The sequence below is a fragment of the Neodiprion lecontei genome, chromosome 5, assembly GCF_021901455.1.
Source record: "Neodiprion lecontei isolate iyNeoLeco1 chromosome 5, iyNeoLeco1.1, whole genome shotgun sequence".
NCBI lineage: Eukaryota > Metazoa > Arthropoda > Insecta > Hymenoptera > Diprionidae > Neodiprion > Neodiprion lecontei.
The window spans coordinates 29,545,391-29,568,085 of record NC_060264.1 but is presented as its reverse complement, the minus strand read 5'-3'; the positions used below and the strand labels follow the sequence as shown (position 1 = coordinate 29,568,085).

At 41.2% G+C, this 22,695-nt stretch overlaps 1 protein-coding gene across 3 annotated transcripts; it reads right to left on the bottom strand.

Annotated features, from left to right (window-relative positions):
* Window positions 1-1,578: 1,578 nt before the first annotated feature.
* LOC107224186 (protein stum) lies at window positions 1,579-18,368 on the bottom strand. Of its 3 annotated transcripts, none has more exons than XM_046740592.1 (10): window positions 17,957-18,368; window positions 14,173-14,504; window positions 12,209-12,617; window positions 9,683-10,909; window positions 8,912-9,365; window positions 4,456-4,731; window positions 3,400-3,616; window positions 2,886-3,012; window positions 2,595-2,789; window positions 1,579-2,283 (listed from the first exon to the last, which is right to left on the bottom strand). In XM_046740592.1, the coding sequence occupies exons 3-10, from the start codon at window positions 12,561-12,563 to the stop codon at window positions 2,153-2,155; spliced, it is 2,982 nt and encodes a 993-aa protein (XP_046596548.1). In that variant the 5' UTR covers window positions 12,564-12,617; window positions 14,173-14,504; window positions 17,957-18,368; the 3' UTR covers window positions 1,579-2,152. The 3 variants fall into 3 exon arrangements, with proteins under 3 accessions (XP_046596548.1, XP_046596547.1, XP_015519640.2); XM_046740591.1 differs by lacking the exon at window positions 17,957-18,368 and adding an exon at window positions 15,208-15,242; XM_015664154.2 differs by lacking the exon at window positions 17,957-18,368 and adding an exon at window positions 15,208-15,242 and having other exon boundaries at window positions 12,209-12,591.
* Window positions 18,369-22,695: the final 4,327 nt, after the last annotated feature.

Sequence of the window (22,695 nt, the reverse complement as noted above, 5' to 3'; positions counted from 1 at the left end):
CATTGATTACAGCTGAGAGAGACGGCCGAGCCTTGCTCGAACGGTAAGACCGTAAAAACGAACTACTAACTGCAGCCGCTTGCAGCGCTTCGAGCGTAACACTTCACACTTGAAAATTACTCGTGATCTCGATAAAAAGATTCAAAATCGGTGTTGATGTGTTGACGGAAAACCGGCTGCAGTTTTTGGCAATGATCGCCGAAAAGCACGAAACGCATTGTTGTCATTCAGGGAAATATACGTCTAATATCGCAATCGCAGAGTGTGTTCGGTTTCAAGGACGCGTGCGCAAGTCAAGTGTGCTGCTTCCTTTCATAGCAAAGAACAGCAAAGTATCAAGTCCTAGCTCGCATAGCACGGTTAATCTTAATATAAAACACAGTTGAAGAAAATCGAAACGAAAGCCGTCTCAAAAATGACAAAGAGACGCCCCCAATGACCAAAAATTTATAGTTTGCAAAAACGACTTCGGAAAGCTGGAATGCAACATATCAACGATTTTTAAAACAAAAACTTCTTCCGGATGCGTTTCAGTTTTTATATTGTGCAAGGATAGAGAATATCTTAAGGTTTCGCATTTTTAACCCAAACTTGTCGCAATTTTTAGTATTTGTGCTACTTTTTAAATGGCATATTAGTCGAGGAATTTTTCTCATCGATTAGGCCATCGTGAATACATGATTAAGAAGCGAAGATAGCAATCTTACCCCGGAGGAAAACAGTGATGAAATTATTCATTTTTCTGTATTGATCAGTATTTCCATACGGTAAAGGATCTCGTTTCTGTTCAGAAATTTATATATGTATATAACAAAGAATTCATACGACTATTTTTGAAAACTAGCCAAATTTTGACTGAAAGAATCCAAAGGGGTTAGCTTTACTTTTTTGAACAAAAGGTTTTTAGTTTTCAATACTCTACGCAGGGAATGGAAGGTCGGAAAAAGAACTAGTATCAAAGGGAAATATTAGTTAAAATTGATATCAGTGATCTGCCTTTAACGTTCAAGAAAACACAGTTGAGTGTGAAATTGTTATTCGTAGAAAATTGTTTCTGAGGTTTGATGACTGTCGGAACCGATACTTCCAGACCAATTAGCACAGAAAATAATAGGAGTTGAACTTGATAGAGAATGAATTCTAAATTGGCTTATTGAATAAAAGTATATTAGTGAGAGGTGGAATAGATCTACATACTTGTATAGAACGTAGATGAAAATGTAGGTATATCTTCAGCAACGCAACAACGATCATAACTCCTCGAATATTGACTAACTAGACTCATCCGCGGAACGCGCACGTCTTGATAGCTTGACGGACGCCGAATTCTCCCGATCATGACTCCTGATTGGCCATCACTCGTCTGGTGGTCACAAATGGTCACAAGACGCCGTCGAACGCCTTCGGCTGCGTTCGGAGATCTTCGGACGTTCGAATCTGTGTAACATGCAAACCTTCCCGGACCAAACGTTGCGAAAATTATGTACAAATTTAAAAGAAAATACATGTATGATCGTGAATACGTATGTTCAGATTGATGAATGACGTTACAAATTCGTACATTTATAGCCGTATATGTTTTTATTTTTTATATCTTACATAAGCAAAGTTTAATCAATATATCGTAAATTGCAATTGCTTCTGTATAACAATGGGATATGTATATATTATACTTTTAGTTTACAGAAATTCTTTTATTCTTACTGTTATTGTTATTATTATAACTATGTATAATAAACGTATAAAAAAATGTGTCTCCGTATGTATAACTACATGACATGCTAATTCAGAATGTGGATTATGTATATATGGAGTATCACTGATTACACAGGTATATTTACAAATACATGGTCAGTATACAACTTAATGTATTTTCTGGAATAATTTTAAAAAAAACGAAAGAAAAAACAAATCTAGAAACTTTTTACAGACAGAGGCCAGGTAGCTTCCACTGTATAGTCATTTTGAGAAAATCCTTCCATTTGTAATTTATATTGTTACATGTCTAAGAAATAGTAACAAATTTCATAGCATAACAATAATGCATACAGCTTATGTACTCGTTTGACATGTGTTTCTTTATGTTTATTATGATACAAAGTACGAAGTAATTGTTACAGGCGGTAAAAAATATTACTACCAAAATATCGATTCAACGCGCCCTCTCTATACCCCGTAGTGCCTGACTTGGAACTCCTGGAGGAAGCGTCGACACGTCGTTACCACCCTGAGCTTCGACGTCGTTGTTAGCTGCTTCCGAATCTCGGTACCGCTTGTACTTTCCTGATGAAAATTCGAATGCCAATTAATATGCGCGTCAATTTCACCCACAGTATGCATGTAGAAAAACTCGGTAAATTTATCGGAAAAGCTCGTTTTCTCCATTAACTGCATTTCGAACCATAACTTTGATCTGCTTTTCTCACAAGTTTGAATATCGTTCGAATTAAAGCACTCGATGAAATTTCATCGACTTTGAATGATTTTTTCCCACTTTGACACGCGCTTCCTGTCGATACAAGAACGGTTCACCATCATTTTTATTCCATTTCCTCAATTGTTCCCGACATGATCGATCAAGGCTCGATACTTACTGGCCAATCGCACCATCATGACTCCCCACCAGATGCTCCATCCCCATCCAACGAGGCAGAATAACACAGTGAACAATTGTCCCACGCCGACTACCGTATTCACCAAGAATGCACCGAATCTTGCTCTCGGACTGGCCACAGTGGAGAACCTCGGCTGTCCCACGCACAGATTGAACAATCCACTCCAAAATGTGCCTGAAATGAGCCAGAAGATTCATCTGGATATTTCCGCAGACACGTACGTGGTCGTAGATTTTGTAAATTCGGAAACGTGGGATCAGTAATTCGCACCTGTTCCCGGTATCAGAACATTGCACACGAGGCAAAACCAGGCCAATGGTATTGGAAGACAGGGAATCGCTCCTCGCATTATCGCGTTGTGTTCGACCAACACTTCCGGTATCTTACTCTTCGGTTCCTGAAAAAATACCTCGATTAATTTTTCCAACAATTCTCAATTGGTAAACGGATTATTTTCACTTCCAATTATTCCCCTTCGTTTTCAATTCCTTGATAAAATCCCTGATATAATCATGGAAAAAGTCTTTTAACAGGAGTCAGAGAGTTATTTTTTTTTTTTTAAGAGTTGAACCAGAAAACTATCGAAAATTTTATATCTCACGAGATCGCAACTTAAATACATACTCCGAGATTTCTTATCAAAGGTCTCGGTGAGGTTTGCGAAAAGGTCAAAATCGGGGTTGCGACCGGTCAAGCTGTCGTTACGCGTGACCAAAACGCGGATCGGAATCGCAGATTAATAAACGCAACCGAATTCCGTGACGAATTTATCCCCCAAGTTTACCTCCGGAAGAACCGGGGCGGTGACGCTGGTAAGGCTCTGCTTGGCCTGAAGGCTCCTCGTCTGTTGGGTAGAGTCTTGACGCTTGCAGGAACAGCGGTTGCAGAGCCTCCTGAATACTGCTCCGCACCTTCTTTCCGGCGGGCAACAGCCAGCATCCTCTGCAGGAGCGACGCGACTTCCTCGAGAACATCCCTTCCATTTCGGCAGACGGCAACACCTGTACACGAGTATAAATTTTTCAGGTAGACAGCAGTAAAAATTAACTGTGTCAGTTCAACCTTTCACGTTTTAATTTTGAGTTCACTTTAAATAGTTCCAAGCTCTGAAATTTGAAAAATCATCCCTTGTTCTTCAACTGCATTCGATTTATTCGAATCGACGTAATTCAAAATTTTTTGTACGATATGGTTTCGAACCTTTTCGTACGATTTCGATGAAATTTGATAGACATTCTATTCTGAAGCGACGTTTTTGAAAAAATTAAAATTGTTCATGTCCGAACTAGCCTTTCTGAGTTATTAATTACAGATGCAATGAAACTCTATACAAAATTCAGTACGTTTCTAAGAAATCATTTCTTCTATAAGAAAATACAAATAATTAAAAAATAATTCCTCAATGTTTTTTTAGAATTTTATCTCAACTCAAACTCGTGCTGTCAGAGGGTTGATTTCTCCATTTAACCCTTTTCAAGGAGACAGTAAATCTATAAAACGGATTTCGATAAAAGTTCATCTAGGGGATTTCCTTGGGTTACTAATTACGAATCTGAACTCGAAATTTTGAAATTCAATATGGCCGCTCCAATATGGCGGACAAACATGCCAAAAATCACTTGGTACCTACTGCTATATTGAATCAGTTATTTTGAATTTCAAAATGTCGACTTCAGACTGGTTTCGAACAGACTATTTTTTTAATTATCTGGATTCGATCACGGGGGTGAGACATTAGAAATTCAAAAATGACCTTTTCAAGGATCGCCTTAAGTGTTATACCCAGGAGGTGTGCAGCGTAAGGTTCAAATAAAGACAAAAGAAGACAAGGGCATTTTACCTGCTCGAAGCTTTCATCTTGGACAAACAGCCCGTCGGTGGGTTGGTATTGGTCCCCGGGAACATCGAGGGTTGGTTCATTTGAGGCTTGAAGCCTCTTCGGCAGGCGAGACACCTCATGCTTTTTCCAAGATCGAAACAGTTGCACTTGCACTTGCAGCACCCGCAGCAGCGGTCAAATATCCTTTTAAAACGGCTCTCGGGTTCGTCGGGAACACCGCGCAAGTCTTGATCCTGGTCCTTTCTATGAGGATCTGATGTCCTGGCACCTGGCAGCCTGAAAGCAAGGCGTGTCTGTAAACCTGTTAGCGTTATTAAGCTCCTCGAGTTGTGCTCGTCGATACAGACGTATACATGACACCCTGAACTTCCGTTCACGTTCCTCAATTCACCTGCAACCCTTTTTTATCGATTGTGCGGCTCGGCGTGTTACCGCGAAAAATTTATCACCGTCATTTTGAAACGATTTGCAGTTTTCGAAAATTTTGTGTAAATCGGGTAAGTTAAAGCAACGTTGCGAACGATCACCTGAAATTCTTGGCAGTCAATTTTCTTTCAACCATCAAGCTAATTCCCTATTGATTTGATTTTCCTCGTCGTCGTTATAATAACGATTAGCGGTATAGGGATTGTTACAACGGTTTTATGTATATATATAAACCTTTCAGGAATACACGTTTCTGAATATGTGTATACATATCATGGAAATTATAATGCTGTAACGCAGCGTCGTTCAACGGACGGATCAATATTTTTCACCCCCAGTGTAAATCACGACTGTTGACTAACGAGTAAAAACTGATTAAAGATAATTTTGGGAAAGCGTGTAATAATATAGAGGGAATGAAATAATATCGCATCACGTATTGTCCGCGTCTTATGCACACTTTGCACTTTCGCCAATTATTACGTCCCAGTTTTGCCCACGTCGCGTATAATAAATATGCACGTAGGTATATTTTCCTAATCGAAAGCGTAAAATGGCCGGGTATGAGCATTCTTGTATAATTTTCCTACGCGACGCGTAACAGCTTATTTTCAAACAAAGAATGCGGATTTGAAAATTCATATCATGCAGTCTTGCGTTGCGTATACGCTACACTGCGCTAAATCGTGCGCATTGCAACATGTTATCATACGTCGATTACGCTAATCAGCGGGTAAGTTATAATATATTTAAATCTTGAATAAAGTTGTGTAATTATCAACGTAAAGGCTGATTGATTCAGTCTTCGCATATCCATAATACTATGAACAAAAGCGTCGAAGAGATTTTTGTTTTTAAATCGTGATCTGGGTAAAACGGCGAGTAATTTGAAAGAAAAACATTTATTCCGCAGCATTTAGCCTGGCAAACGAAAAAGATCTACTGTAATAATGGATAACGTTGTGCACAATATTTGTAGAAGCGTGAAATTGCAGGAATTAGTAGGATCAAGGTAAAAAAATGTCAAAAATTTACCTCTTCTCAGACGCAGACCGCTAAAATCGCCGGACGATTTTCGACACTCTTTAAAAAGTAATTCATGCAGTCATGACGAACAAGTTTAATTCCTGAATATTAATGCAGCACGGCGAAAGGACGATGATCCTCCTAATTTTTTCACCCCTTTCCTCCGCCCCGCGCCTTCGCCGTCTCTAAAAGAAGCGTCTTTGCTCTTTGGAGGTTCGGCTACGTCATGCCGTGCCGCGAAAAATGACGTTGGAATATAGTACGAATGCAGAAAAATCAGTATCTGAGCGCGTATTTCGACTCTCTCGGTTTCGTCCGAGTGCGACGATAAGCGAGTTTGGATTGATTGCGAGTCAGGGATTGCAGGTCGCCGTGGTCAGCGGTTGGTCAGTCGGTGGGCGCGCAACCTGCCGGCTCATTTTCCCTCCCAAGTTTAAGTCACGCAAAGATTTCTCGCTGGTGCCTAACTCCTTCCTTGCTTGGTTTCTTGCTTGCATACGTCTTGCAATCGATACTACTCGCTGCGCTCTACGCTGACCACTCGAGAATCCGCGAATGAGTAGGCAAGCCAAAAATTACACCCTCGCGATGACGGAACGTCCATTCGATCCTCGCCCCCTTCACCCTTCACCCTTCATTATCCGCTGCACCTCGCAATTCCGATGAATTGAATGACTGTGGTCGATATGTTTGCACAGTACGCAATACGCGAGGATTGATTTTTCAGCTTGATAATTATCGTTCCCGCGACGACGAACGGCGGTCACCTCCCCTTAACGTAGTTTTTTAAATACCAATAAAGTCACCCGAGGCTTAAACTTGACACCGCTATCGATTCGCGATTATCAACGGCCAAGTTCGCGCACATGATACTTTCTACGGCGGGCCTACAAAGGTTTTCTTCAATCAATTGGGTGAACAAAATTGGGTGACATGGACCTTGAGATTATTTCGAATCTTCTATCACGAGTGAAAATCGTGGCACAAGAATTTACTTCAATTCATCAGTCCATGGTCTGGATGTGCAGGGGTATTGGAGAGGCCGGTTAAACGCGAACGCCTTCAGCTTTAACAACGTATTTAACGGTAATTGCAGTGTGTAACGGATGCATGTTGGATCCGCAGCTAACCGACATCAGCAACGCGTGAAATTTATAGTGAATTGTTAATAAGCCCACCCTCGGCAGTCGCGGGTGGTTTGTGTCGAGAGGACATGATGTATGTTGATACCGAGGTAAAACGGGACCGCAGACGTCGCAGGGCGGCTTCTGGGATGGCGATAGGCTGCAGGGGGCCAACCATAAGCTGCAGAGGAGGAAGGCGACGGGACGAAGGAAAGCCAGGCACACCTTCAAAGACACAGTAAAATACGGCGCGATATTCGACCTTGGCCGCACGCGACTTTGCTTGGGTCACTCTCTTACGTACTGCGTCGATTTTCGGCTATGTGCCTCACCGCCATCCACTTCGGTGCCTATAACACACTTTTACACACCATCGACTCACGTGGCGAGGCTCTAGGTGATCGCCGGGCACAACTAAGTTCGCGGGACTGCGTGACACCCGATGTGTACAGGGTGTCGTTCGAACAGAGGTCACGGAGCTGACCGAGACTTTGGTATTACAAGATCCAAGGGACAGGGAATAGTTTGACCACTTATAATCGTGATGTTTTTCAAGATTTTGGTATTCAGGCTAAGATGGCGTAGATTGCGACACACATGCAGATATGGTATCGAGATGAAACTGGCCAGCAATTTTCATTTGCAAATAATGTTTGGGATAAGTTTTTCAATGGGACATTATGAGCGGTTTTTCATTCTATCAGGACTAAAGAAGTGATCTAAAACTCAGTTTTGAATATCTTGTACGTTGGTGACGAGAAAGCGTGGTTCAAAGTCGCGAGGTGGACTAAACGCGAAGATTTATGGACGCCATGATCCCTCGCTGTCCGCAAGTGTCTGCTACGTATTATTCATTTCCAACGGTGCTCAATTCCGGGCTAAGCGTTCGCTCTTTTTCGGAATTGTATTTCTCAAGTTTTTTTTTATACATCAGGTAAAAAATTCAAGTCTGTACGACACACCCGAACTGTTTAGTCGACAGTTGACAAAAAATAAGCAACTGGGTTTGGTAAACGACCAAGAAGAATCATGGCATAGAGTATTTTTGCGACACCGAGTACATAGTCAAGTATGTATATGCAGAAGGGCGGGTAGCCAGAAGTGCGAGGTATAGGGTATACATTTTGTGAAGGTAGGCAAGTCTCTCGGAGATTAGCAATCGGGATCCCTACGGTAGATCGCTCGATAAGGTAGGCGCTAATTCGCGCTACTTATTACTTCAGCTCCTTATGCATAACGGTATTTCCACTCGACATTGTGTTAGTGTATAACATCCGTGCGTTTGTGTGTATGTGTGTGCAATACTGGGGGGGAAATTCATGAAACCTCGCCCTGGAAAAAATCACAGCCAAGTTTGTGGCCTGTCGGCATTTGAAGAAAAGACGTTTTATACTTCTACCAAAAATTTTCCCTTCCCCTTTCTTGTTCATAACTTGTATCTCGCAGATTTGCGAGTCTGTTCCAGCTAAACAGTGATGATTCTAATTAGCGCTCGCGACCGCGTGTGCTAAAGACGGCAACGATTCGTTCCAAAAGCAACGACCTTCGCTCAGCTAATGTATCACAGGTAGAAAGAATAATCCCGAGGTCAACCGATCTCGCGATCAAATTTATTAACCCTTTGACACCCCGGCTCGACCCCATCCTCATCCCCCCCACTCTTTCTCTCTCTCTCTCTCTGTCTCTCCCCGCGTCGATGCAAATCTGGTCAGGGATCGATAAGCAGCTTGCCCGCTCGTCCTCGGAAGCGAAATGCTTTCCCCACCTGAGTGTGTGTACCTAGTGGGCAGACACTGTCCCGGGGTTAAGGAACCCCGACTTCCGGTCCGGCTAGGCCCTTAGGTTCCGCGCATAAATTTACAGGGCAACAGCAAACTTACATGGGTTCTCCGTTCTGCTCCAGGTGAACCACGTTTCCGCTCAGAGTCTCGATGCCTTGGGGCTGCTTTACCATGTGCATGCCACGTTTCTCCCTCGCGGAAGACACCCCGCGTATCGTGTTAACGCTTACACCAGTGTCCGTTGAACCAGTCGACAAACCCGCGGTCGACCTGAGCGACACCGCACTGCCCATCATTCCGTGGATGTCCTCCGATCGTCTAATCGCACTACCCTGATGATTAATCACCACACTTGAACTGTTACTTCCTACACTCCCCGACACGTCCATCGCTGCTCTTATACCGTCACTCTTAACTGTCCGCGCCGAACTTCTTACACTTTCGTCCGAGCTCTTAACACTGCCGGTTTTAGACGCGGCGTGGAGATCTTCTCCCGCAGGCGGTTCCGCAGGCGGTTCCGCAGTCAGGTCAGCATTCTCCTTGGTCCCTTTCACTGTTGGCAATTTTTTAACAGTCATTAGAAGTTGCATTGTAAGGTGATGTAGCTAAGATTAGTAACATCAGCTAAGGATGTCCTTCGTGGAAGATGATCGGAATTCTGGTGAAGATGCTGGCAAGGTGACGGGATGATTTTGTCGCGTATGCGGGAACATAGAAAACCAACAAAAAGGGGTACATCACATACTAGAAAATTGATTATGGGTGCGATTAAGGTAAAGCACTAGCTGGAAGACCATGTATAAGTTCGATAAAATAGACTCTCTTCAAATGCCAAAAACGAATCAGCTCTGCAACGAACAAAAACCTTACCATCAGCGTTGACGCGGTTCTGAGCACTGCCCATAGGATGTCGTCCACGGTTCATATCCGGCGTCAAAGTCACCTCGCTGTGTTCCACGTTGGCATTTTTTCCACTTGCATTCACAGCCTGTCCATTATGCGTTTTATTCCCATCGGCATTGTGACCATTGGGCTTGTCGGCAATCTGATGCAGGTTCTTTGGGGTCTCATGTTTTGGCTCTCGGATGGGAGAATCAGACGCTACTTCAGGCTTCGTCATCGCAGCGGATGTTTTCTGGGCCCCGTTGATTTTCGGGGGCAAAGTGGGGGGCGGAACGCTTATGGCGGAGGGCCTAACGGCAGGAGCTTTTTTCCCGCTGTCTGGGTTGCGCCGCTTCACTTCAGACTCCTTTTCCGAAGCCTTGCCGATCTCACCGTCGAGCAGCGCCGCCGCGTCGATTTTGAGAGGCTGAGCAGCGGTAACCGTTGTCGTGTTTACGACGCTGGAGGTTCCACTGGCCCCCGAGGACTGTTTAAGCAGCTCAACGAGGCTCGGTTCTTCGGCCTTGGCCTCCGACTGTTTCACAGAATCCTCCACGTTCCCAACGGTGTTTCCTGACGCGTTTTCAGCTACGGAAGTCGCCTTCTTTTCAGTCTTTTTCTGGGGTTTTTCCGCCTCCTGTTTTGGCTCCACCGGTTTTTCCCGCGACGTTTTATCCCCCCTTTCGGCGGTCTTTGTAACTACAAGTTTGGCCACCGAGCCACGCCGCGAGGTCTGGGACATCTGAGGCGCCTTTTTCGGGCTCTTAGCTTCCGAGATTGAGTTCTTTTTCACGGGAATCTTTGACGGCGAAGTATCCGGTTGCGGTTTGCTCTTCGTCGGTTTGCTCGGCGGCTTCGATCGCGTCGTTGGCGCTACCTTGACGCCACTTTTCGCCGGTGGTGGCGCCACCGAATTCCGCCGCGATTTTACGGGAGATGGTTTCTTCCCGCCGACGTTCTGCTGGCCCCTTCTCTCCGGTGGCTTCGTCGGCGTTCCCTGGATCGGAGAGAGACCCGGCACCTTCAGTGATCCTCGTCTACCCGCGGCCGCCGGCGTCACTTCCAAGTAGTTCTTTGCCGTCATCGACGCACCAGCTCGGCGTCCGTACTTCGGCGACCCTCGAACGTTCTCCGTCTTCGTCAACGACACGGAACGGCGTCGCGCAGGCTGCGGAATCAGGCTGCGTTTCGGGCTATTTTGCTGCGATGCCGACACTAGAAATATGCAGTCAGAAATTATTCGAGTTCGTAAATTCGACGACAGATTTACGTATTTACGATTAAATTAAAGAATCAAGATAACCAGCGGGCCAAATGAATTTTTTCAAAATACCAACTGACGATGAAATCGAACAAAGATTTAGTATTCTACTTTTACCGACATCTTGAAATACCAAAAGATACTTGAAACCAGTTATTTTATAGTTTGCGTTACTTGAGCATTAATAAAAGCAATTATCCTTATATCGGATTGTTCTTTTTATAACTTTTATCGAAAGAAATTCTGAGAATTTGGCATTGAAATTATTTTTCGGTAGTGAAAACTTGTTTCCGAATCAATCCGTACGCGGAGTCTCTTCGGAGTATTAATATACCTACCTCGGGAATGCGACAAAAGAAAAAACGAGCAGAGTATCGTACAACAGCGAGGCATGCAAGCAGGGAACGCAAATTAATGCGATATCTAATTTTACTACTCGCGGTTTTCGTGGTCTGCAGTTATTCAGCCGTAATCTTAGAACCTTCATTGAAACTTTTCTGACTCACGACTTAATGCAGTTGACGTGGAAAATTCGAAGAGCTAAAGCCTGGGCCGTTTTACAAAAACCTCTTTCGTTAAGTCTCATAATTATACAGAATGTCTATTTATGTTTTTAACGTATTCTGGTCAAAAGCTTCAAACGAATATTTTTTACTCCACTTCTAAAATTACAGTTTTCCAAATACGTCTTGTCTCTTTCAAACGTACAACAACGTCCAGAAAAAATTAGTCAAAAGTTTCAAATTATAGACTCCAAAATATTCAGATTTAAATAAATCACTAAAACAGAATGACGAAAATTTCCTGATCCTTCCAGGTTTTTCAGATAGAGTGTCATCCCTGCTGAGTTACTAAAATATAGCGAGAAAAAAAAATTCACGATTTACTAGACAGTTTCAATGCATTCAGAAAATTCATAAGTAAACGGAGCAGAAAACAGAAAAAAAAACAATCACACGCCTATTCCAGAAGGTCCTGAGTTTGAAATTTCGGTTTTTCAAAAAAAAAAATCGACTAAATTCCCTGATCATTTCAGGATTTTCAGGTTTCCTGACAGAGTGGAAGCCCCGCTGCGTTACTAAAAAATATCGAGAAAAGTTCAACGATTCACTGGAAGGTTTTGGCGCGTTCAGAAAACTGAATGAAAAAAGAAAAAAATTTACACGCTTATGTCACAAGGTCTAGACCGTAATTAAGGCGCGAATTTGCATTTTTAAATCCGTCAGGGGTGTGATAAATTGAATTGCACGCACTTCTCCGATCCGGCCGACTAGGACGCCGCGTGTCCTTGGCCTCCGGGGTCTGCGGTCTCGACTGCGCGTGGGGTAACGGGCCCTTAAATCCGCGCCCCCTGAAGGGCGAGGCTCTGCCGGATGTGAGACCGGGCGAAGGGCTCCTGGAGGTCGGAGTCGCTGGTCTGGCCTCGGCGATTATGACGAAGCTTGACCTTCTGCGCGCCCTGTTCGTCGACATCGAGGATACCGCGACCTTGTAGGGTTCCGGAGCCAGCGCCGGGGGTGGTGAGGCAACCCTGAAGACTTCGCCCCCGTCCCCGAGGACCCGGAAGGGTGGCGCGGCCCGCATGGCATCACCTTCCGTCCGCCTCATCGCTGTCCGCTGTTATCTCGTCTCGCCTCTCGTATCCAGGAAAAACCGTCTCACCTACCGAAGGAGGAAATACATTGCCGAGGAAAGAAAATTTGCCGGGGAAATTTTATCGAGGTTTTACAGGGCGGTGTCAAGTAAACATCGCGGTATGTTGGATTGCCTACCATTGAGGGGAACAAATATCGGTAAAACAGACATACCGAGTCATTATTACCTTTGTCGAGTCAAGTCGTACAATCACTTTAACGTTAATACGGAACGCGATTGCAGACCGCTTCGGCATAGGTTATAAACAAACGAACAATGGCTTGGCCAAATCCACACAACCTTGCAGCACGGGCAGTTCCGGCTCAATTTCGAGGGATTTAAACGCGCTACTTGCCGATAACTAGGTAGGTTTGTATTACCGATGTTTTTACTCCTTAGTGGTAGGCAACCCAACATAGCAGAATTTACTTGAAAATATCCTGTATTATTGACGAGGGATTTTGGTGTTCACGTCGAATATAGCGGTGAAAAAAAACTTTACTTAGAAAACTGGAATCCATGAATTCTTGCAACAATTTTTAATTCATGGTAGCAAGTGCGTCGATGAAAAAAATTTAGTCTTCTACAATTGTAAGATAATGCATCGTGCGATTGTACGTATAATGGGAACGTTTTGAAGAAATCTTGGAAAAATATTCGCAACTTTCAAATCGCTCGACTTATTGGGTTCAAATTTTAATCAAAGTCTATTTCGGAGTTTTGACGAATAGACCAAATTTATCGGACAGAAATATTCGTTAAAAGATGAGATAACTTTGAATTGTACCGAACTCTCACCTTAATCAAGTGACAAAATAATAAAGTATATTTTTTAAACGTCGAAAATTGAGGAAAAACAATCCAGTATGTTGTAATAGATTTTATGAATTTTAGATCGATGAAAAGATTGTAATCATTTTTAAGAAAAATTGACTAGGTATGTATTGTAACGGTGAATTTTAAAAACCTCGTTTTCTCTTCTCTTTCAATTTTATTGTGATTGCTGTTATGCCTAATTTAAAAAATTGAGGTGCTATTAAAGTGGTTGAAAACGAATACAACAACTTACAAAAAAAAAAAGGTATTGATAATCATTTAAGAACGATGATTAAATTATCACTAAAAATATGTAAATATGTAATATAAACCCGAACAATAGTTTTTTTCATCGGTTTTTCAATTTCACGTACTTTTACGTATACGATACTTACAACGGAAAATTTTTGTCGAATAAAAACCTGCAATGTTTTCCTATGTGTAAAAAAAAAAAAAAAAAATACAGCATTTCAAAATAATTAATTCATATTTCTCCATTTCCGTTTATTATACGAACGATAATTACAATTGCAAAAGTGCAATATCTAACTGAATTTCACCCTTTCCAATTTACACAATACAGATATATTGCGTATTTTCGTGCCTTTTACAATCTGCCGATAATTTGCTTCGACTTTGTTTCAAATGAAAAAGAAGACAAGAACCGATAAATTATTATTTCGACGTGAGCTAGAGAGATGCGAAATTTGAAAAAAACTTGTGAAAATTTCCACGTCAACGCGGTTCGAGGAGGGTGCAGACTTACCGAAGGCTGCGTAGCTCTTCCGCGGAAGGAGTCGAGCTGATCCTTCTGCAGGCAACGTCACGCTGACAAGAACAGATCCGCAAGGCATGACATTCACGCTCTCATAGCCGGGGTGACCGCCGCGACGATGAACGCTCGAGTGCCTCCGGATCAGCCTTCATAGGCCGTAATAACTCCGCCGACCAAGACCAGCTCATTATCCCTTCGGCCAGGCTTCTTCTTCCTGCACGCGTGCGTGGAGAGAAAGTTTAACGGTTCAATTTCTTCCTACCTTATTTACTTTGCGTCTTTTTCAAAAAGGTGCGTTCTTTCGTTCGATTTTCATTTCCAATCTAAAAAAAGTCGATCCAAGTGTCAACTGTTGCGAAACTATCGAGCCGTGTGTACGAGGGTGGTTTTTGTTGAAAACTTTTTCGAAATTCCATCGAGACACGACCCCCAAATTATTTTTCAACAGATGAATACAATTCTCCTCGAAATGAAAGGGATACGCATATTTTAATTCTAAAAACTCTCGAAAAATGAATGAAGTTTCTCGTTCAAGGTATACAAATTTTTACTCAATTTTCGCAGGACTAATTATTTACGAAGAATCTTATAAGCGTAAGAAATCAATCGGCATTGATGCTACTGGTTGATAAAAATATCAGCATCGTCGATTCAATGTTTTACGTCAATTGTCCGCTGATATGAAACTCGTAAAAAAATTTGAATTCTAATTCGTTACAGCTGACACGGAATGCTAATATTTTCACCGAATATTAGAATAAATGCTAAATGATTTCTTAGATTGACAGATTTTTTTTTTTATTTTTTTTTGCCAACGATTGTTCCTGCGAGGAAATATATACTGAAATTGTTGTAAAAACGTGTGTATTTTAATTGGGAAACTTGACAGCTCTTGCGGGAGAGTTCAGAGTTGCAGAAATCGAGATCTGCGGTTTGAAGAAGATTTTCATTCGTTTGATCTGCGGGGCGGTCGAATAAAAATTTGAAAAAATCTAAAATAATAACCACTCTAATATTTACACGCACAAATATGTAATCTTGTAAAGTTTTACACCGTTGTTGCAACGACGTCTTATGTTATAAGTATTATAAGCAGCTAGAACAGATTTGCAAGGAAATCGTGCAGCTCGCGTGACTTTTTATTCGCAATTAAGTATCAAACGCTACAAACAACTTCGACACGAAAACTTAAGGTACACACAACGATTCGGACCCAGTGCCTGTTATACTCCGAATACACTTACACAGCTCTTTATACACACACGTACGAACACAAAACTCATCCTGCGCGCGTATACGCGGAATGATTATTCATTAATAATTCATTGCAATGCTTATTTCGTCATTCGTCATTGTCATTATCGTTGTCGTTATTATATTTGGTAATTATTATCATAGTCGCGGAGTTCTGCGTATATTCACGGCCGCATTTTGGTTCTTAATTATTACCAAAGCGCGTGTATGTTTCACAGACGTCAGTTTATCGCAAATTCACGTTACACGCGTTCGCGATACTCGCGTGATTTATTGGCAAAAAGTACAGGGTTCTGGGCATTTTCCATTCGACCTTACAGCGATGATAATTTTATTGAAATCGGAGAATTGAATAATTGAACAGTCGTCTGAGTCCGTTATTCGCAGGCCAAAAATGCGGAATTCTGATCCGCGAAACGCCATTTCACTTATTTCTGTAATACCGGTGCCATTAATTAGTCACCGAAAAATATTTGGTAAGTAAAAATTTTCTCTAAATTTTCACAGAAATCGGTTACAGTTTTTGAGACAAAAATATATCGTTAAAGACCAGAGTCAAGCGGCGAAATCATTGCGCAAGAAACTCGATAGAGAAAATTTTACTTATTCGATACTTTGATTGAGAAGACAATGTAGACTCGGAATCAGATCTGAGATTGGTTTTCAGCTGGATTTTTCACACTGAGATAACGGCTTAAATTCCGGGCATCAAATTAATTAGAGATATTGCTCTTCTGATTAGTTTTTTGTCCGATTTTTGTGAGGATGCTAATTGTAAGTTACGCCGTAGTCATGCGGCTTTGCGCGTGTCGAATCAGAGGTGAAAACCAGAGAATAATTTTACACGTACCTGCGTGATAGCTGTCATAATACCGTAAATACACGCGCAAACACGGAATTGGCATTATCGCATTCATCCCCTTATCGCCGTGATAAACATTTGGCAATTAGTGAGTTTCTTTAAGCTCGTAACTCGTTGAAAGTTTTTTGAATCGCGTAAAAGCCTCGTCGAAATTCTTCGTTGAATAATTATATAATAGAAAACGTAAATTCTTAAGTCGTTTGCTAAAATTTAATGCGCGTGCGCTGAAATTCGAGAGCAAATGTTTACCAGGGTGACCAACTGTCTCTAGCCTCAAAAATTTTCACAGTTCTCGCGTATTCGCGTACGTAGAAAAATTTTTAGGTTAGAGACGGTTGGTCACACTGGTAAACGGTTGCTCTCAGATTTTAGAGCATGCGCATTGAACTTCAGCAGACGACGGAGCGTGCATTCGTTAGAAATTCACTCCGTATCCGTGTTCCATCCGTCGTTATTAAGCATCGATTTTTCTCGATGCGTTTGGACTAGAAAAGAAATAAGAAAGGCGAAAGAATTTCCGCCTCGTTTTACCGGACGTAGTATCGTCGGCTCTATTTCCGTCCAAGTGGCGTTTATATTTCTGTGTTAAAGTCAAGTTTAAGCTAATTTTATAAAAAAATCGGTGCAGCTGTTCGGCACTCAGTCATTCCCAGACTGGAGTCTCTCTGCTTTTGGGTGCATTCCTGTACATGTCGTCTGTTTTCTTTTTTTTTTTTTTTTTTTTATTATTTTAAGACTATTGGAATCGTCTTCACGTTGCAGTTTACAAATAATTGTGCAAATCGTACGTTTATTCAGGAGAAAGAAAAGACGGCTCAACGAAAATTGCATATGCAATCGGTGCATTAATTATCGCCTAATTGGATGTACCTGCAGCGATTTCTATTTTCTATATATATTTACGAAACCACCTTTGCTTTTGTAATTCTGTATCGCTGGAATAAATTACAGCCGCACGCTAATTGTGCGTATTACAATTTATAAATACTGGATTTCGTGTCTAGCTTGGATCGCGCAGATCTTATCGTGGATTTGAATTTCATTTTTCTTCGTATAGACGTTACGCCTGCCGTACAAGGAAAAATTCATTTTTCACACTCGGCTATAATGCAACACACGCGGGGATAAAGTTGCTCCACTTTTACACACGCGTTACAACTTCTACGTCTAATGCAAATTTTCACAAATTATGCTTACTTAATAAGTACATTTAACGGCTTCTTTTATTACCCGTAACCTCAAACCACGTGTAATTTTTTACAGTTTTCACTTTTATTTTCAGTACGTTACGAATGTAACAGAAAATGCTGTCGGCACTTCCGTTTCCAGCAATTGATTCACTCGATAAATACTGCGAGCCGATTCTTTGTTTAGAATTGCAAATTCACGGGTACGTTCTTGAATAATTTATGCAACAAATATCATCCAATTTGTAAATCGAACGTCCGATTCCCGTGGTGTTAAAAATTATTTTCGACACCGACGTTCCGCAGGAATTGCAAAGTACAATATCTTTCACACGCATATAATCCGCAAACAAAACCAGTCGACACTTTTGCCCACATACGAACAACACATCGAACCAGGGATGAAAAATAAAAAAAACATTTCCACACTCAAACACAACGATACTAAAAATGATCGTACAAATATAATTACCAGTAAAAAAAATCTCGCTTCTTTCAATCGCAAAGGTAACGAAGATTGCACGTTGTTAGAAACGCGGTGTTAAATCAAACACCGAAAACATTCTACAGAAGTCCAGACAATTTTATCGTAGATTTTAATACCACTCGGTGTCAATAATCGAACGATTTACACCGACGATATTTAACCTTGCACTAATCGGTTTGGACTTTTATCTGTACCGTGAATATTTCCCACGTAATCACGTGGTTATGAATTATTAAAAAACAGTGAAAGCTGGAAGAATAAGTTCTCCGAGCGACGAAAGCTTTCAATTTCACTGTACCGGAGTCGAACTGTTTAAAGCCCGAAAGCATCGCATACACGCGATCGGTTTCCGAAACGACGTTTCAACCCCGTGAAAAAGCTTTCGCACGTCACTCGATCAGTGGCGGACGGAAATCAAAGATCTTCCGAAAATAAGCTCTCGTTCACGAGGCGAGGATCGCGCTAAGGTGATGGAAAATGTAAAGGCAGAATGATCGAGCGACTGACTTCTCGGTCCGCGGTCTCCGGTCTTACTGAGAGTTTCACCCCGTGTTAAAACTTTTCTCCCCCTTTTCATCCGCACCCAGAAAGCCGTGAGCTTTCGCGCCGACAGCGCCGCGTACCTTCTGCACGTTCCGTGAGTGAAGCGGGTATAACAGAGGCGATATTGTCGAGTGATTTCTTTTCCTTTTGTGTCCAGTTCTGAAAACCACCCCTCTTTAACCCCGCGCCCTCGATACAACACATACCTTAATTAATCCCACCCTCGGGATCAATTCGTGAACCTCTATGCACGCCTTCCGATATTGCAAGCTTCGGGATTGTCGTGCAGATATTTTCTTGAACTTGGGGTGAAGATTTTTTCACGTGTTAAAAAGCAGAGCTCGACACGTTCTTGAAACGGTTTTACCCAAGTTTTTTTTTCTACCACCCTCCACGAAATCTTACCTTTTTTTGAAATATTGGCGATTAGGATTCTTCGACTTCAAATCGAACGGCGACATATATTTTTTCGCTACAGGGTTATGGATGTGAAAATTATCACTAATTGTAAGGTGCGGGGCTAGTTTGTCGTTTTTCAATTCGATGTTTCTTGGTCTTTTTTCTTTCGTACTTCGTCTGGTCAAAATTTTTTTTTCAAACAACCCACGGTCATTAATTGATCATTAGAGTCACGTATTCTCATCGATAATCTGTTTCTCAGTTTTCACTAAAATAAATCCAGTCTCATTTTCAGTTTAGAGGTTCTTTAACTTTACGGAACAAGAGTCGCTACCGTAGAAAAGAAAAAAACTGTTCTACTTTTAATTTTTCTATCCTATCGCCGACAAAGAATGTAAAACTTTCATAAAAATTTCAACCAATCCCAGGATTAATAATGTTTCAGTTTTTTTTTTTTTTTTTTTTATCGCAGAGATGTATAAATTGTGATAAAACATGACGTTAGACGAACTTCTAGACTTGGAACCTAATAAAAAAATAGAGTAAACCTCGCAAACTGATTTTGCGTTGCAATAACGAAAAAAGGATCGACGACAGAGCAAAATTTTTTACGCGGTACCTCGTTTTTCGTAATTCCAACGATATTCAAACAGTTTTTTTTTTTTCAACGATACTCGTTCCACTCAATTTTTCCAATTACTGTGCCAAGTGAAATTTTTCTCAGTGTAACACAGGTCTTGAAATGGCGTAGACCGTATAGCCGAGACTCTATTTCGCATATTAATATACATACACACACAAGATTGATTCACTCACCGATATATATCGCGTAGGTGAGATAAAGATCAGGGTTTATTTCGAAGTCAGGTTACAGCTCGCTCGTACACACCCGAACGTTTCGTCATGGGATAAGCAGCGCGGCGAGTTCGTCGAAGAACTGAAATGCGAGTATATTATGCAGCATGCAGCTTTCTTCCCCGGCGGCACTCGGCGCCATCGTGCAGCCTTAAAGTCTTAATTTAAAGCAACTTGGGTTATTTTTAAAAGCAACTTTTTTCCCCCGAACCGAGCGCTTCCGCTTTTCCGAATCTACCGACGTCGCAGCCGCCCCTCGTTCGTAATAATCACAAAGCTAGCGATGAAAAGCACGAGGAAAATAGCAAAAAGTAAACGACGAGAAGTAGAAAGTCGATTTGGTAAATTGTTGTAAAATCACGGGGTGAAATTTTGCGGGGATAGGAATTAAGGGAGAGAATCAAACCGAATTATTAACGGTTTCTATCCGATATACTAATCGGCGGTAACGGGCTGTTTGCGTAAATAATTGGCGACTGGTTGCGAGGGGGGAGCGAGGGGCGAGAAAATAACGAAGGTCCTTCGAAAGAGGACAAGGGATGTAGGTCGCGGAAAAGAAGGCGGTTTGCGTATCTGCAGCCCCCGATCGCGCCCCTTTTTTCTGCCTCTCTCACACTCGCGTCCGGTTTTTATAGCAGAAGAAGCGAAATAAAGAAGACGAGAAACGCAGTGTAAGATTTACCAGAAATGGTCGATCAATTTTTCACGATTTATCGAGTGAAATCGATTGTATTTCACCGCAATCGGTTTTTCCTTTTTACTTCCATGAACGATGCGACAAAATATCAATTTACGCGATTGGATTATTATTAATTATTATCATTGTTTTACTTACTAAGCACCTGTTTGATGTAATAAGTGAAAGATGAATGAATTTTTTTCATCTGAAATTGAACAATATTTTTAAATGAAATTATTAATTGTCAAAAAAAATTTCCGCGATTAAGACTGTATAGTGAAATTTACGAAATTTTGGTTTCGTATGCAACGTTTTAAAAAATTGCGAAGTATTCGATCAATCGGCTAATTTTTAACGATTCAATCGAGTCGTGTTCGATTATTTTTTGGACTCGATCAATCGATGGATCGATTATTTTTGGCTTACGAATTTAATAGATTTTAAAAACTATTTGGAAACGATTTGGAACAAAGTGTCGATATCTAATCGTTTATTTTATAACTCCAGTACCTTTGATCTTTGTATTTTCAATGAGATATTCGTAAAGCTTGCGAATGTAATAATTGGCCAAGTACCGAACGATCGACTTTCTCACAGTAAAATTGATAGCAAACGTTGATTCTTGTCCAAACAATCTCCTCAGATTTGTGAAAATCGTATCGATAATGACGAAATTTTCGAATTAAACTGATCTTCTCAATTTTTCTCCCGACATTTATGACCTCGAAATCTTTTTCACGTTATTACAATCCTATCGTTTTACTTTCGCCGTCTTTACGTACCCGAATAATATTCACTATAGTATCCTTGATGCGTGCAGATCGGAGCTTTGCGAAAATTGGGGTGACCGCTGAAGGACTTTGACCTACACCTGCACCCCTTATCCTCGTAGAATATCTCATTCGGCCAGCCATAAGTATAAGTGCTTTCAACACTTTTCGCGTTTTAGTTTTCCAATTTCCGAGCTCAAATTCTCACTGCTCGAGTTTTTTTTTTTTTTTTTTTGCTTTTTTTCTTCGTGATTTTAAAAGCTACCGTTCAACGTCGATTCGATCCTTTATTAGACAGGGAATAACGGTGAATAAAGAATAATAACTTCTGTTGACAGCGATGATTTTTTTTGTTTTCACGAGAATTTTGAAAATTAGCGTTGAAAATTTATTGCAATTTAGAATTGTCCGATGGAAATGTTGTACCTATTGCAATGTGAAAATTACGGATTCTGGATGAAATCGTTTGAAATTTGACGCGACAGATTGACAGTTAAAACTTTTACTGATATCCTAAAAATGAAACGAGCATACGTGAGTGACGTCAATTTTTTCCTTTAAAATTTTGGGGGGAGGTTGAAATTCTGGAAACGCCTAATTCTGAGTTATTTGGTGACGAAACTTGAAGCAAAGATGTCAAACTTTTACGAAACAACAAAGTTTTAATTGGTCGGAAAAATCAAGTTGCGATAGAACAAAGTTTGAAAAAGTAACGTTCCGAGGGTGCAAATTCCCGAAAAATAAAGTTTCGATAAAGTGAGACTTCGATAATTAAAATACACTCACACAGCGTAGTGAAGAAATCCGGAAAACCAAAAATCGGGAATGACCAGGATTCCGAGAATAAAATTGTCGATATTCCAAAACGAAGAAAGATCAAAGTGTTGAAATTTCAGCAAGCCAAAAGTTCAAAAATCTCCGATGATCCGGAATTTCGATGTCGCAGATTTTTAAATCTTCTCATTTTTGCACTTTCGGAGCTTTGATTTTTCGGAGTTATGCTCTTTCGGCATTTTGTTCTTCCGGAATTTTGCCCTTTCGAAACTTTGAGGGTCGAGTTTCGGACCATTCAATACTTGGATGTTTCGTCAGAGTTTGGTTTCCGCGCTTCAAGATTCGGCATAAAAAATTCGCAATTAGGCTCTTTCGGATCTTTTCAAATTCGGAATTTGAACCCTGTGCTTTTCATTTCAACTCTGAGCCGTCGTGTTTCCGACCAATTAAAACTTTGTTATTTAATGAATGTTTGATTTCCATACTTCGAGATCCGCAATAAAAAATTCGAAATTAGGCTCTTTCAAAACTTTTCAAATTCGGAATTTGAACCCTGAGCTTTTCATTTCAACTCTGAGCCGTCGTGTTTCCGACCAACTGAACCTCTGTTGTTTCGTAAAAGTCTGATTTCCGTACTTCAAGATACGCCACAAGAAATTCGAAATTAGACTTTTTCGCTCCTTTTCAAATTCAAAATTTCAACC